Below are 15000 nucleotides of genomic sequence, written 5' to 3'. Positions count from 1 at the left end.
AGCCACTGTTTATACCTTGTGAGAACTGAACGCCCTCGACCAAAACGAATAATACACACACAAATATTTCAGTTTTTATGGAAAAGAAACACAATGAGGTGTTCAGAAAAAGACCCAAGAGGTGCAAGGTGTTTGTACTGAGAGGATCATAATAGCGGAAAAGTTGCCATGTTTCTGTTCTTGAGGTGGGCGAGGGTGGTGGGATGAGGCGGGTGGCCGCCGGTAAGGCCGCCCAGGAGTGATCCATCAGCCATGCGTCCCCCGAGCCCCGTGGTGCAGCTGACCCTCCTGCTGGCTGCTGCAGCCACCGCCAGCGACTGCCCCTCCTTCTGCTCCTGCAAGTGGAAACACGGCAAGCAAACAGCAGAGTGCCACCGCAAGGACCTACACACGCTGCCGACCAACATTGACCCGGCCACACAAGTCCTGGACTTGTCCCACAACAACATCCAGAGGCTCCCGCGGCTGGCCTTCGCCCAGGAGGGCCTGACCAACCTGCAGAAGATCTACCTGACCGACTGTAATCTGCAGGAGGTGGATAACGAGGCGTTTGGGGAGTTAAGTAACCTGGTGGAACTGGACCTGAGCGACAACCAGCTGAAGCAGGTGCCGAGTGAGAGCTTCAGACACACGCCGGAGCTGCGAGAGCTGTACCTCAGCGGTAACCCCATCCACAACATCGACCTGGACACCTTCACCCACCTCTCCTCCCTAAAGACCCTCGACATCAGCAAGTGCAGCATCAGGACCATCGCCGCACGCGCGTTCGAGCCGCTCAGGATGCTGGAGAAGCTAAAACTGGCCTCCAACAGACTGACGGAGCTGCAGCCTCGACTGGTGGACAGTTTACAGAACCTGCACCAGCTGACGGTGCACGAGAACCCCTGGTTCTGCGACTGCCGCCTGCGGAAGCTGCGGGAGTGGCTGGTGGTGCGCCGCGTCCCTCACACCGTCTCGCCCGTCTGCGCCAAGCCCCTGCGCATCCAGGGACTCAACTTCGATGAGATTGACGAGGATGAGTTTGCGTGTCCGCCGGAGATTCTGCCCACGACGCGCCGGATCGAGGGCGTGGCGGGGGTCAACACTACTGTGTGGTGCCCCGTGGGCGGCCTGCCCACGCCGGCCGTGTCCTGGCACGTCAGGGACACGGTGGTGCACAATGGGTCGTCTGTGGGCGTGGGCGGCGCCCATGGCTACATCCTGAACGAGGCGAGCGAGGAGCGGGGAAGCCTCCTGCTGCTGGTGGGGACCAGGAGCCAGGACTCCGGGCTCGTCATCCGGTGCGTCGCGTCTAACGCGGCCGGAACCGCGTCCGCGACCTTCGAGCTGGCCGTCGCGCAGCGCTCCTCTGCGAGCTTCTCGCCCGATAAGATTGCTGCCATCTCGTCCGTGTTGGTGGTGGTGGCTGCCATCCTCATCGGCGTCCTCTCCGTGCTGGCACGCCGCCGCCGCCACGCCCACACGCCCATACCCATCAAGACCGTCACGGTCAACGGCGCGACGGAGGCGCGCATCGCCGACTTGCCTTACACCCCTTCGGCGTACGTCGGCGGGTCGGTGGTGGCGACGACGGACAACCCCGACCTGCTGTGCGAGGCGGACCAGAACTCCGAGGGCGAGTGCTGCACGACCGACGACGGCAGCCAGCACTCCACCTGCAGCGTCGCCCGCAGACACAGCCACGCCGTGTCCCTGGACGGGGACAAGGCGCCCCTCGGCTGTCCCTTTGACTCCGTGTGGGAGCCCGAGAGAGTCCACGCCGTGCTGGACTCTGCGGCGCCGGAGCACGTGATGCACACGTCGCTGCACGAGCCGCTGACGCCCAGCTGCGACGCCCTGGTGCAGCAGCGGCTGCTCTCCTCCTCCCAGCGCCACCTCAACAACCGGCTCTCCTACCTGCCGGACTTCGCCCCGGACTACTCGGAGCTGTACTCCTTCAGCCAGGTGGGGTCGGGCCACACCTCCCTGAGCGGCGTGCCCGTCCCCCACTACGGCACCATCCCCCGCTCCATCAAGACCAGAGCCGCCGTCCCTGAGCTCGTCCCTGGCGACGGGACGCCGACGCTGACGCGGCACCCGAGGGCCTGGCACTACGGGTCCGAGGGCTCGCCGGCGGCGCCCATCGACCAGCAAGGGGGCTACGGCGCCTACACCAGCTCCCCGCCCACCAGCCGCGCCTCCACCTGCGTGCCTCAGCAGCCCCTGCACAGCCACAGCAACAAGCTGAGTCGCATCACCGCCCGAGACTCTCCCGACGAAGGCTACCAGGAGGGCGCCGACGTCTAGCACTCGTCTCGCGCCCTAAAGACCTTGAGGCGTGAGTGAAGCTCCACTAAGGCTCTCTGTGCCCGGATTTACCCGTGTGTGTGTGTGCCCACCTGGTGTATGCCCGACCCACCCACACACACTGTGTGGTGTGCTCGGTCACGGGGACAAACACTGCACTGCCACTATGCCAAAGTGGTGATGGGCGGCGTGACCTTCCCGGGGAGTTGTCTCCCCCGGGGCGCGAGCCACCTGTGGGAGCCCGCGACAGCCTGGCTACGTCACCACCTGTGTCCCGTGAGACCTGTCTCTGCCAGGTCAAAGATGGTCATCTCCACCACCTGTGTTCGCCAGATGGCTCACGTGCTGGCAGTTGGATGATTCTAGAGCTTCCAAAAACACTCTGGCATTGTAAAATGTCCATATATATATAACGACTCTTAAAATGAAAAAAAAAATAAAAACTTTTTTCAAGGTACCTTTTCCTGCTAAACGTTGTATTCTCAGCCTTACACATCACATTCCTGATCGTTGTAGCGAGGTCTCTGTGTGCTCCAGGCCTCCTTAAAAGTTTCATTATATACATAAATATATATATAATTTTATATATGAAACGTTTGTGAACTGTGGCATTTTAAGAGCTTATGTGGCCATCAAGAGCAGCATTAACATAAGTGGTCAGAGAGTGTCGGCAGAGATGTCATTCCCTCGGTGTCAACCAATCGGGCTTCGTCACTTCCATCTAATTATACCACCCCACAAGCGCGTTCATGCCTAAGCAGCTGTGAGGGAGGAGGCCAAGCGATGCCTCCCCCTTGGGAGAAGTCATTTGATGCTTCAACACACCCTCCCCATACCCCGGGGGCGCCATTTGGTGCCTCAGGAGAAACCATGGGGTGCCACGCTCGTAGGGAATCATGCGGTGCCTCCTCCCACGTGGGGAGCCATGTGGTGCCTCTTCCCACGTGATCGCTGACAATAAAGCCAACACCACCTACTATATTTTTTGGTCCAAGTGGGGGAGGTAACGAGAGCTGTGACCAGGAGGCCAGCAAGGAACTCTTCCCAGTGTGAGACGTGCCTGAAGGCGAGGTCCTGCCTCCATCTCCTGCTAAGTACACATGTGAGACGCGCGTGTGTACACACACACACACCAGTACGCTCATCGTACACACACACCTGGCGGGGCAGCAGCACCTCGCCCTCATGCACTCATTATGTATATATTGTACATGAATAAAATCTACGTATAGATATAATGTATAGCTAATTATAAGATATGAACTCTTACAACTTCTTTCTCTTCTGTAGAAGGGATGCAGCATATATTGATTTCAAGAGATAGTCGAAATTCTTCGCATTAATCGTCCTCCTTAAAACATATATATATATATATATATATATATATATATATATATATATATATATATATATATATATATATATTATATATATATATATGAATTGAAAGCGCTCGATCAGCCTAATGTGATAAATGCCATTCTTGTTGTCCAAATGTACAGACTTTTACCCATTTTGTAAACAGAATCTATAGATGAAGCATTTCTATCCCAGATAAACTATTACTATCCCAGAGGAAGTATTAGTATCCCAAAGTTCTCTCAGCGACGATTTCTGCTATCCCTGTAATTGGTATCTAAATCCTATGCATTCTCCCTTGTTCTCTATCCGCTACGATAGCCCCTTCCTCAAGCCTATATGAAACCCCTCTATAATCTATGCTCTGCATCTCACTCTCTTATACTCCTGTAGTGTATTTTGAACGGATTTTAATTGGTGCGCTCTTTCCATTACCTGACAGTTGATTACTGATGTAGATATGATTGATCTCTTTAGTAACTCTTTCTTGTGGACAGATGCCTCGGTCACCTTATGAAGATGTGTGTGTGTGTGTGTGTGTGTGTGTGTGTGTGTGTGTGTGATTACCGAAGACCGCTACTTCGGTCATTGATGACTTCGCGCATGCGTGTTGATGCCTGTCTAGTGAATATACTGACATCAATATTTTTCACCGGTTGTTTAAATCATTTTATATTCAGGAAAAAAACAATTCATTTGATGTTCACTGCATACAACAAAATATATATACTCTCTTATACCAGGATGCAGGCATTTGAGGAGTTGGATTTAAGTTTCTTGGTGCGTTAATGTCTACAGCCAATCACAAATCTCAGTTTGTTGACACACTCGGCACCAGCCAATCAAAATGTGGATATGGTTGATGGGTGTGAGAAACGCGAGTGGAGATTTTAGCTTGATTAAGCCCAATATTCACATCTACTCTCATGTACACACAAATGCAAAGAAATACACAGCCTATATAAATACCTATACGTGCACACAATGCCCCTGCACGCACACACACACATACACACACACACACACAAAAACACACACACACACACACACACACAGGCGGGAATACAAGAGAAGGTGCTCCAGTGGATAAGGGAATACCTAAGCAACAGGAGACAGCGAGTCACTGTGAGGTGGTGAGATCTCAGAGTGGCGAGATGTCACTAACGGAGTCCCACAGGGTTATGTTCTTGGACCTATCCTGTTTCTATATATGTAAATGATCTCCCAGAGGGAATAGACTCGTTTCTCTCAATGTTTGCTGATGCTACACAAGTTATGAGGAGAATTAAAACCAAGAAAGTTACCATGAGTCTTCGAGATGACCTAGACAAGCTGAAGGAATGATCCAACAATGGCTACTAGAGCTTAACTCGAGTAAATATAAAGCAATGATGCTAGGCTGAGGAAGCAGGAGGCCAGACACATGGTACCAAATGGGAGATAAATTCCTCCACGAAACGGACAGAGAGAAGAAATTGGGAGTTAATATCACACCGAACCTGTCTCCTGAAGCCCACATATAACAATATAATCTCAGCGGCGATTGTAAGATTGGCTAACATCAGAACTGCCTTTAAAAACTTTTATAAGAAATCATTTAGAACCCTGTATACCACATATGTCAGACCAATCCTGGAGTATGCAGCTCCATCATGGAGTCCATATCTTGTAAAGACCAAGACGAAGTTGGAGAAGGTTCAAGGGTATGACACTAGACAAGTCATAAAGTTCAAAGGTATGAGTCATGAGGAAAGGCTGCGTGAATTGCACCTTACACCTCACCTCGGAAGACAGAAGAGTTAGATTACCAAGTACATTACCACATGATTACCACGTACAAAATACTCAGGGGAATTGACAGGGTAGATAAAGACAGTTTACTTAGGACGAGTGGTACACGCACAAGGGAACACAGGTGGAAACTGAGTACCCAAATGAGCTACAGAGACATTTGAAAACAAATTTTTACTGTGAAAATAGTTGACAAATTGAATGCATTAGGCAGTGATGTGGCGAAGGCAAACTCCATACACAGTTTCAAATGTAGATATAATAGAGTCCAATAGGCTCAGCAGCCTGTACACCAATTGATTGACAGTCGAGAGGCGGGACCAAAGAGTCGAAGCTCAACCCCAGCAAGTACAAAAATGTCGGTAACAGTCCTAAGGTGGATCAGAGAGTATCTCTCAGGAAGGAAGCAGAGGGTGACAGTAAGAGCAGAAACATCAGAGTGGAGAGAGGTTACAAGTGGAGTACCACAAGGGTCGCCTCTAGAGCCCATCCTGTTTCTAATATATGTCAATGACCTGATAGAGGAAATTGCCTCCTTCATATCAATGTTTACAGAAGATGCAAAACTGACGAGAAAAGTCAGGAAAGAGATAGATTGTGAGGCATTGCAAATGGCTCTGGACACACTCCAGAATTGGTCTGAAAAATGGCTGCTAGAGTTTAACCCAGCTAAATGCAAAGTTATGAGGATTGGAACAGGGGAAGACAAATTCTTTAATCAGAAAAGGAGAAAACACTGGTAGTGAACATGACCCAAAATCTGATGCCAGAAGCCCACATTAACAGAATAACAACAGCTGCATGTGACATACTGGCCAACATCAGTGTATCCTTCAGCAACTTGGACAATGGGTCTTTCCGGTCCCTATATACAACGAAGGTCAGACCCACTCTTGAATATGCAGCCCCAGCATATTTCCTATCACCTAAAACAGACAGGAAAAGGCTACGAAAGACCCAAAAGATATAGAGCGAGGTTCACTCCTGCGTTAAAGAGTTTGAGCTATGAAGAATGGCAGAGAACTGAACCTTGCCACACTTGAGGAAAGAAAAAACGGAGACATGATAACGTATAAAATTCTAATGAAAATTTACACAGTAGGCAAAGCAGCGTTGGTCAATGCTAGTGGGAGCAGAACGAGGCGTCACAGATAAAAACTCGAGTCAGAAATGAGTCACAGAAACGTTAAAAAGAACTGTTCCCGTGTTAGAGCTGTTAATATGGGAAATAGATCAGACGCCCAAGTCGCTAAAGCTAAAATTTTAAACAAATTTTAAAATATATATATGATAAGCGCGTGAGAAATGAGTCATTTCATTAGTCTAAGAACGTTCGGAAGGCGGGTCTAGGGGCCTAGATTGACTCTGCAAGCACATTTAGGTGAATACACACACACACACACACACACACACACACACACACACACACACACACACACACACACGCACACACACACACACACACACACACACACACACAAATAAATACACATTCCAAATAAATGGAATGCATTAGGCAGTGATGTGGTTCCAACTGACTCCATACACAGTTTCAAATGTACATATGATAGAGCCCAGTAGGCTCAGGAATCTGTACACCAGTTGATTGACAGTTGAGAGGCGGGACCAAAGAGACAAAGCTCAACTCCCGCAAGCACAATTAGGTGAGTACACACACACACACACACACACACACACACACACACACACACACACACACAAAGATGAGACATATTTTGCATTCAAACACTGTATTTCTGTGTGTCGACGAGCTGTGTGTGTAGGCTCGGCCCCAGCCCCACACACCAACCCGACCTCCACAAAAATGGCCTCACGGAATGACCCGCGACGAACTGAAAACTCAACACTTTTTTCTCATCATATAATTCCATGATACTAAAAAATACTCCCTTCATTATTTGCTGTTCTACAAAGCTATTGTAGACCCTAAAACAAAAAGCAAGATAGAGCCAACAAAAAAAACTGTGTCATGTCTTACTAAGCAAACACACAAAAGAAGTACAATGACAATTAGCCTCGCAAAATCAACCACGATAACGTCACTGAATGTTTTTCTCCCCTCAGAGAACAACTAGAGTCAATTGGGTTAAAGTTTGCACTGGTTTTAATTCATTTTTTTTTATTCATTTTCGTAAATGTTTGTTTTATTTCGGGCCGACAGACAATGCAGTACTGGGGTCGAGAGGGGTCTAAGCTGGCATGCAGCTATAGGAAGGTTCGGTAGAGTCAAGATGCATCAGAGTATCGTATGGTATTCGACAATAATGTTGACGGCGTTAGTGTGGCTTTGCAGTGTTTTGTGGTGGGCCAGCATGGCCACTCGTGTCCCGGCTATTAGCTCCCCTCACATATATCATGGGGGGGGGGGAGGGCCGGACTCGGGGCCACGGAGCCCCTAACCTTGAGCGCTGCTCCACATAAGGCGCAAGATGACAGGCCACAGTGCCCTGCACGCGTGTGCATGAACGCGGGGGAACGGTAGAGACGTTCATGTGAGGATCATGCAGCAAGGATGGTGAAGATTGGCAACACTGGCTTTCTTCCTATATCAAGGATGGTGAAGATTGGCAACACTGGCTTTCTTCCTATATCAAGGATGGTGAAGATTGGCAACACTGGCTTTCCTCCTATATCAAGGATGGTGAGAGCTTGGCAACACTGGCTTTCTACAACACTAGTGATGGGCTTCAACTTTCATAACACAAGTTGAAGCCACTATTATGAAGCACTCTAGTGTTGCTTCAACATTGGCTCCAGCACCGGTGTCCTGAACACTGGTCTACTCTAAGCTGCTCTGGGCATGACAATGATTTAAAACTTGTTGACCAGACCACACACTAGAAAGTGAAGGGACGACGACGTTTCGGATCCGTCCTGGACCATTCTCAAGTCGATTTAAAGCTTATCTCAACAAATTGCTAAATCTGCTATACTGGTATAACAGATTTATCTGCTATACCAGTCTCCTCAACAACCTGCCTCTCTGGTTTACTGGTTTACTTTCGCTGATTTCTTTAAGACATCTTCAAGGCGTGATCCAGCGGTTGCCACACACTCAATATATCGAAGCCCTCCCAGAAGAGAAGAGCCCTGCAGCTTATGTTGGGAACTGCATGAAATATCCCCGACATGTATTTGCATAGCATATTAATTGCGGTTACTAAATTCTAGCGCCGATATATTTTAAGAGGGCGAGGTAAACACACCTTTGCATAATGCTTAGTTCGGGCTCCAGGGAGGTGGCAAATCTTACCGGGGCTTTGTAAAGATGTATTTCACACACCAAATCGATATCAAATATTCTCGTAAATACAGCAAACATGTCATGTAATTTGCATGTAATATTAATTAGTAAGTTGTATCATGGCTGAGTCTTTTAATATTGCACAGGATAAAAGACAAATATTGTGCAACTCCGTCAATAATCCTGCAGTAAATGTTGTTCCAAAATACAATATATGAGACGGGGAAGAGGAGGAGGAGAAGACTCGCTTACATATGCAGGAAAGTCGTGTTCTCTGCAATACCTTAGGCTCTTATAATTTATCTTGTGCCTGGGAACTATTGCGAGTAAAATATGAGAGGGGTGAGATACTCACACACACACACGCGCGCGCCAGCCCGCACTAGCACACCCGGAGCTGACTTCCTTCCTCACACGTCAACCTGAAATAAACAATTTGAGAGTTAATGAAATAAAATCCACAGCTGAAACGAGCGTGTATCCAATGGCAATGATTTTAGTGTGAAATATGCCTTAGAAATAGCTGATAAATTGTTACCAACTGACGATGCCACTTTGGGTATCAAAGGTGTGCCAGATAACTTATAATATTGTTACTAAACGCTGAGGAAACTGTATAATATATATTGAGGTAAAAGAGATGAGGGAAGGGCAGTACCTCCAAGCACAAGAAAGTGTCAGGCATCTTATGAGAGCATCATGACCAAGAAATGGTTAAGGAAGAGTGTTAATATTACCACAAATGAACTCAAGCCACGAGACACGCCACCAGTCGGCCTCTAGCTCTGGGTCCTCTCTCCGTGTAAATAAAATATCTATTAGGACGTCCCCCCCCCCACCAACAACATCCCTCTGCCTAGACTCCTTACAATCACTCCTCGACAGCATCTTGAGTCGGTGGACTAATGAGAATGTTTTCTGGAGTTCCCTGATGTAAAAACACATTGCTCCTTTATCCTTAAGAAAGAAGTCTATTGCAGACTAAGTGAACCTCACTCCCCTTCTGAAGGAGTCTTGTAGCGTCAAGGGGTCCTTGCTTGAGCCAAGTTCTCAAGGACTAACAAGTAGGGTTTTGGATACATGTTTAATTAGTGTGTGTGTGTGTGTGTGTGTGTGTGTGTGTGTGTGTGTGTGTGTGTGTGTGTGTGTGTGTGTGTGTGTGTGTGTGTGTGTGTGTATGTGTCTGTGTGTCTCCACGTGTCCAGGTCTTTCAGTATAATTCTGCGATGACCACATCACCTGATCATGTGTCGCATTTCCCTTGATTAAAGGTGCCAAACCCCCACAAAATCTGCCACACTGGTAAGAGACACTCGCCGACTGCTTTCATTCATCTCTCTCTCTCTCTCTCTCTCTCTCTCTCTCTCTCTCTCTCTCTCTCTCTCTCTCTCTCTCTCTCTCTCTCTCTCATATATAGTTAACGTAACTTGTTTCTGTGTTAATTTCTATATGTGTCAACCTCTCATCAAATGGGAAATGAAAAGATCTCTTATTCAGGAAATTATTATGCACCCTTCCATGAAAAACTCTCTCTCTCTCTCTCTCTCTCTCCTCTCTCTCTCTCTCTCTCTCTCTCTCTCTCTCTCCTCTCTCTCTCTCTCTCTTTGACTCTCATATAATCTTCAGAAACACCTTCTTTTTACTTAGAAGTTCGTGAAAACTGTCATAAGTTCAGACATATATTGTCCAAAATGTTCATTTATGTGATAGGCAAGCTGTTTCGCAATGTTAAAATGATCATTGCAAATCTAATCATATTTATAATACAACATTTATTTTGAGGTACTTGCATGTTTAATCGACTCTTTGATTTCCTATAGAATGTGATAATATTTCCATGATTCCCAAATGTTATAACTGAGCTGTCAACTCTGTCTCTCTCTCAAAGAGTTAAGTCTTAGTTGAATTCTTTAAGGTTTGTGAGAAGACTATGTTAAATGCCCTGCTAGGGAACAGGCAGCAGGTGTGTGAATGACAGGTGTCATACACATCTGTCATACACTCCCTCGCTACACCTGAGGTGATGATCATTCTTGAATCATAACGATACGAGAGAGAGAGAGAGAGAGAGAGAGAGAGAGAGAGAGAGAGAGAGAGAGAGAGAGAGAGAGAGAGAGAGAGAGAGAGAGAGAGAGAGAGAGAGAGAGCAGTCCCCGAGGGTAACACTGTGAAAGTGATGAGGCTGCAGATGACGTCACACAGTGTAGACACAGCGTGACGTCACACAGTGTAGACACAGCGTGACGTCACAGTGTAGAGACACAGCGTGACGTCATACAGTGTAGAGACACAGCGTGACGTCACACAGTACAGACACAGCGTGACGTCACAGTGTAGAGACACAGCGTGACGTCACACAGTGTAGAGACACAGCGTGACGTCACACAGTGTAGAGAGACAGCGTGACGTCACACAGTGTAGAGACACAGCGTGACGTCACAGTGTAGAGACACAGCGTGACGTCACAGTGTAGACACAACGTGACGTCACACAGTATAGACACAACGTGACGTCACAGTGTAGAGACGCAGCGTGACGTCACAGTGTAGAGACACAGCGTGACGTCACAGTGTAGACACAACGTGACGTCACACAGTATAGACACAACGTGACGTCACAGTGTAGAGACGCAGCGTGACGTCACACAGTGTAGACACACAGCGTGACGTCACACAGTACAGACTCAGCGTGACGTCACACAGTGTAGACACAGCGTGACGTCACAAGACGTCACTGGTAACGTCTACAAGACGCATGACGCACGGCAACATTTCCTTCAGCTTGGGATTTTCCTATTTTGTGGAGATTATATTTTTAATAAATATTACATTGTATGTTCCTCTTTTATTCTCCTCTTTATAAACAAAAAATAATTCGGCACAAAAAAACTTACATGAAATTAAAATGTTATTAAAAAAATTACAGTTCACCAAACCGAAAAGATCCTTTATTGCTGAATAAAATTATGAATAAAAATGAGAGAGACGCAGAGATTGGATGAATATAAAATATTTATTATATTTCAGTAGTTCAGACTTTTTCTTTATTTTTTGATGCGTTTTTGCGACATTAAAATTGTCCCAATTTTTTTTTCCATAAAGCTTGAAGTAAACTCCAAAAAAAGTCTGTAATCAGTATAAATATAATGATACAAAATTCTGAATTAACTACAAAATACAGAGAAATCAAAATCTATGAAACAGAATATATTTAAACCCAACTTTTCTTTATCTAATTTGAAAGAAAACTTCTAAAAGTCATCGTTTGCCGAGTTCTTTGTCTTAATAACAATAAATGATCAATACAAAAGAATCCTCAAAGAATCTTACATTTTCTTCACAACTGTCCGCGTGTCTTAAGCCATTCTTAGTAAGACATCGAGTAACTGGTCCAAAAGAAAGGACTTTGAGCGAAATAGGTTACATCTGGTATAATAGCACTTCCACTCCAGATATCGTTGAAACTCTTCGATGTTAATGAATCATTAGTATCATTAACACATTTGTTAGCATATATATATATATATATATATATATATATATATATATATATATATATATATATATATATATATATATATAAAATATAAATTGGTTATTAATGTGCTACACTCTTTTAAAATGAGTATATATATATATTTAACAGTCTCCGTGGTGTAGTGGTAAGACACTCGCCTGGCGTTCCGCGAGCGCTATGTCATGGGTTCGTATCCTGGCCGGGGAGGATTTACTGGGCGCAATTCCTTAACTGTAGCCTCTGTTTAACGCAACAGTAAAATGTGTACTTGGATGAAAAAACGATTCTTCGCGGCAGGGGATCGTATTCCAGGGACTTGCCCGAAACGCTACGCGTACTAGTGGCTGTACAAGAATGTAACAACTCTTGTATATATCTCAAAAAAAAAAAAAAAAAAAAAAAATATATATATATATATATATATATATATATATATATATATATATATATATATATATATATATATATATATATATATATATATATATATATATATTGTCCCAACAATATATATATATTGTCCCAACCCAAGCCACCCACCTAACCTAACCACAACAGCACGTAGAAAACGGTACCCTGTATATTGTCCCTTGGGCTGTGTACCTCTACACCGTACAACTGTTGTAGAGGGCGGGGTACAGGCTGTTCACTGGCACAATAGAAGGCCCAATGTGCCCCAAAGCGGTTTCTTAGACGCGGGAATGATGGTAGTTGGTGAGAGATGCTGTCAAATGCCTCTCTCATCTCTCCTCCTCCTTTCTCATCTCCCCCTCCTCTCTCATCTACAACGAGCCCCCCGCCGCGTCTTACAACCGACTCTTGTGTACTGTAGAGCTTGTTGACTCTACAGCTCCCTTGGCTCCCTGCGAGTATTGCTGTACCATCAGAACCGCTACAGTAATACAAGGTCTATAATCTCTGCTGCTCAGTCACAGGATAGCGGCTTGGAGGGGAACACGGCCTCATACTAGGGGCTGTAAGCGGTACACAGCCCCATACCAGGGGCTGTGAGCGGTACACAGCCCCTTACCAGGGGCTGTGAGCGGTACACAGCCCCTTACCAGGGGCTGTGAGCGGTACACAGCCCCATAATAGGGGCTATGAGCGGTACACAGCCCCCTACTAGGGGCTGTGAGCGGTACACAACCCCATAATAGGGGCTATGAGCGGTACATAGCCCCATACCAGGGGCTATGAGCGGTACACAGCCCACCGCTCAGCAGGGACCCACCCCCCACGCTGGCCCACCGTGGTCCACCTCCCTCCATCACCTGCCTACACTAATTTACCCTTCCCAACACTAGTCTTATTTACATCTCAGTTCTCATCAGATGTAGAGAGAAAACAGAGGCTGTGGAGGGGAAATATAGAGGCTGTGGAGAGGAAATATAGAGGCTGTAATAGAGGAAATATAGAGGGGTGTGGGGAGGAGACATAGAGCGCCGTGGAGGAGTTAGGAAGGCTTTCGGAAAGCGACAAATGAGGATTTTAAAGAAAACAGAGCACCGGGGGATTGAACACAACCACTCACCAGAATCTATTGTCCCCCGGCGCGGTAATAGACCGGAGCGCTATTCCCGTCTCTACACCCCACTGCTGCCAGGGACGGGACGGCTCCACCCTCTGTCTCTTTCTGTCTCTCGCTGTCCCGGGGACTGCTGGGGGTGACGGCCAGGTGTGTGTGTGTGGGTGTGTGTGTGGGTGTGTGTGTGTGTGTGTGTGTGTGTGTGTGTGTGTGTGTGTGTGTGTGTGTGTGTGTGTGTGTGTGTGTGTGTGTGTGTGTGTGGGTGTGTGTGTGGCCTGATAGTCCAGCCTGGCTGCCCTTTTGCTGCACGCACGCACGCACGAACACACACACACACACACGCACGAACACACACACACACACACACACGCACGAAAACCTATCATATGTATATACGATAATCGCCAACAAAGCCATTGCGTAAATCAGAATAAGGAAAATTCAAACATTGCATACCACATACGTCAGACCAATTCTTGAATTTGCAGCACCAGCGTGGAAGGTAAGGTAATTACCAGGAAAAGTCAGTTCGACTATGTAGTATTTGGTAATTAAATAAATATAAGGATCTGGGATAGTACGGAGAAAAGGAAAAGTACCCAACCACTTGGACGGTCGGGGATTGAACGCCGACCTGCAAGAAGCGAGACCGTCGCTCTACCGTCCAGTCCTCATCTTGTCAAACATAAAACAAAGATGAGAGTTCAGAGGCACGGCATCAGAGGTGCTAGAGCTGAGAGGCTTAAATCCTAAGGAAACGCTTTTAGAAATTATACCTCAAGTCAGTGGCAGACGTGAGGTTTAATTGCTATAGTCAGAGGAGCCATGATCACCACATACAAAATCCTCAGACTGGGAGGGTGGTATAATCAGAACAATTATGACCAAACAGGTTCCGTTCCTCGCCCTGACAACCGGCTGGCAGACAACGAAGCCGGTTCATCCGGCTCCAGTGATGAGCCTAATTCCGGCCTGCCAGTGTGGTCGAGGTCATCACAGCCAGGAGGCATCCCGGTCACCCTTATGCCTTTCGTCGCTTGTCACTCTCATGCCCCCGATCGCTTCATCCACAAACTCTCAGTAAACTCGGCGAGTGCAGAAAATGCTGAGCCACAGACGTCCGTAGAGCCGGTTACGGGGTGCGACCGCGTGGCAAACCCGCCTCTGAGCGCGAGTTAACCTGTGTTAGTAAGGGAGAGACAAGGTGATATGCAGGCTGTCAGGGAGGCTCGTCTCTCCTGGCCGTTTGTAACGCTGT

At 47.1% G+C, this 15000-nt stretch overlaps 1 protein-coding gene across 2 annotated transcripts in view; it reads left to right on the top strand.

Annotated features, from left to right (window-relative positions):
* Window positions 1-10107, top strand: part of LOC123751134 (leucine-rich repeat-containing protein 24) — a 26780-nt gene extending 16673 nt beyond the window's left edge. For both annotated transcript variants that reach the window (XM_069327795.1, XM_045733237.2), the window contains exon 2: window positions 1-10107. This exon is cut by the window's left edge and continues 389 nt beyond it. In XM_069327795.1, the coding sequence (XP_069183896.1) occupies window positions 253-2286 (2034 nt within the window). In that variant the 5' untranslated portion in view covers window positions 1-252 and the 3' untranslated portion in view covers window positions 2287-10107.
* The last annotated feature ends 4893 nt before the right edge of the window (window positions 10108-15000 follow it).

Source organism: Procambarus clarkii, chromosome 20 (genome assembly GCF_040958095.1).
Source record: "Procambarus clarkii isolate CNS0578487 chromosome 20, FALCON_Pclarkii_2.0, whole genome shotgun sequence".
In the NCBI taxonomy this organism is placed as follows: Eukaryota; Metazoa; Arthropoda; class Malacostraca; order Decapoda; family Cambaridae; genus Procambarus; species Procambarus clarkii.
This window is presented reverse-complemented; position numbering and strand designations above follow the sequence as displayed.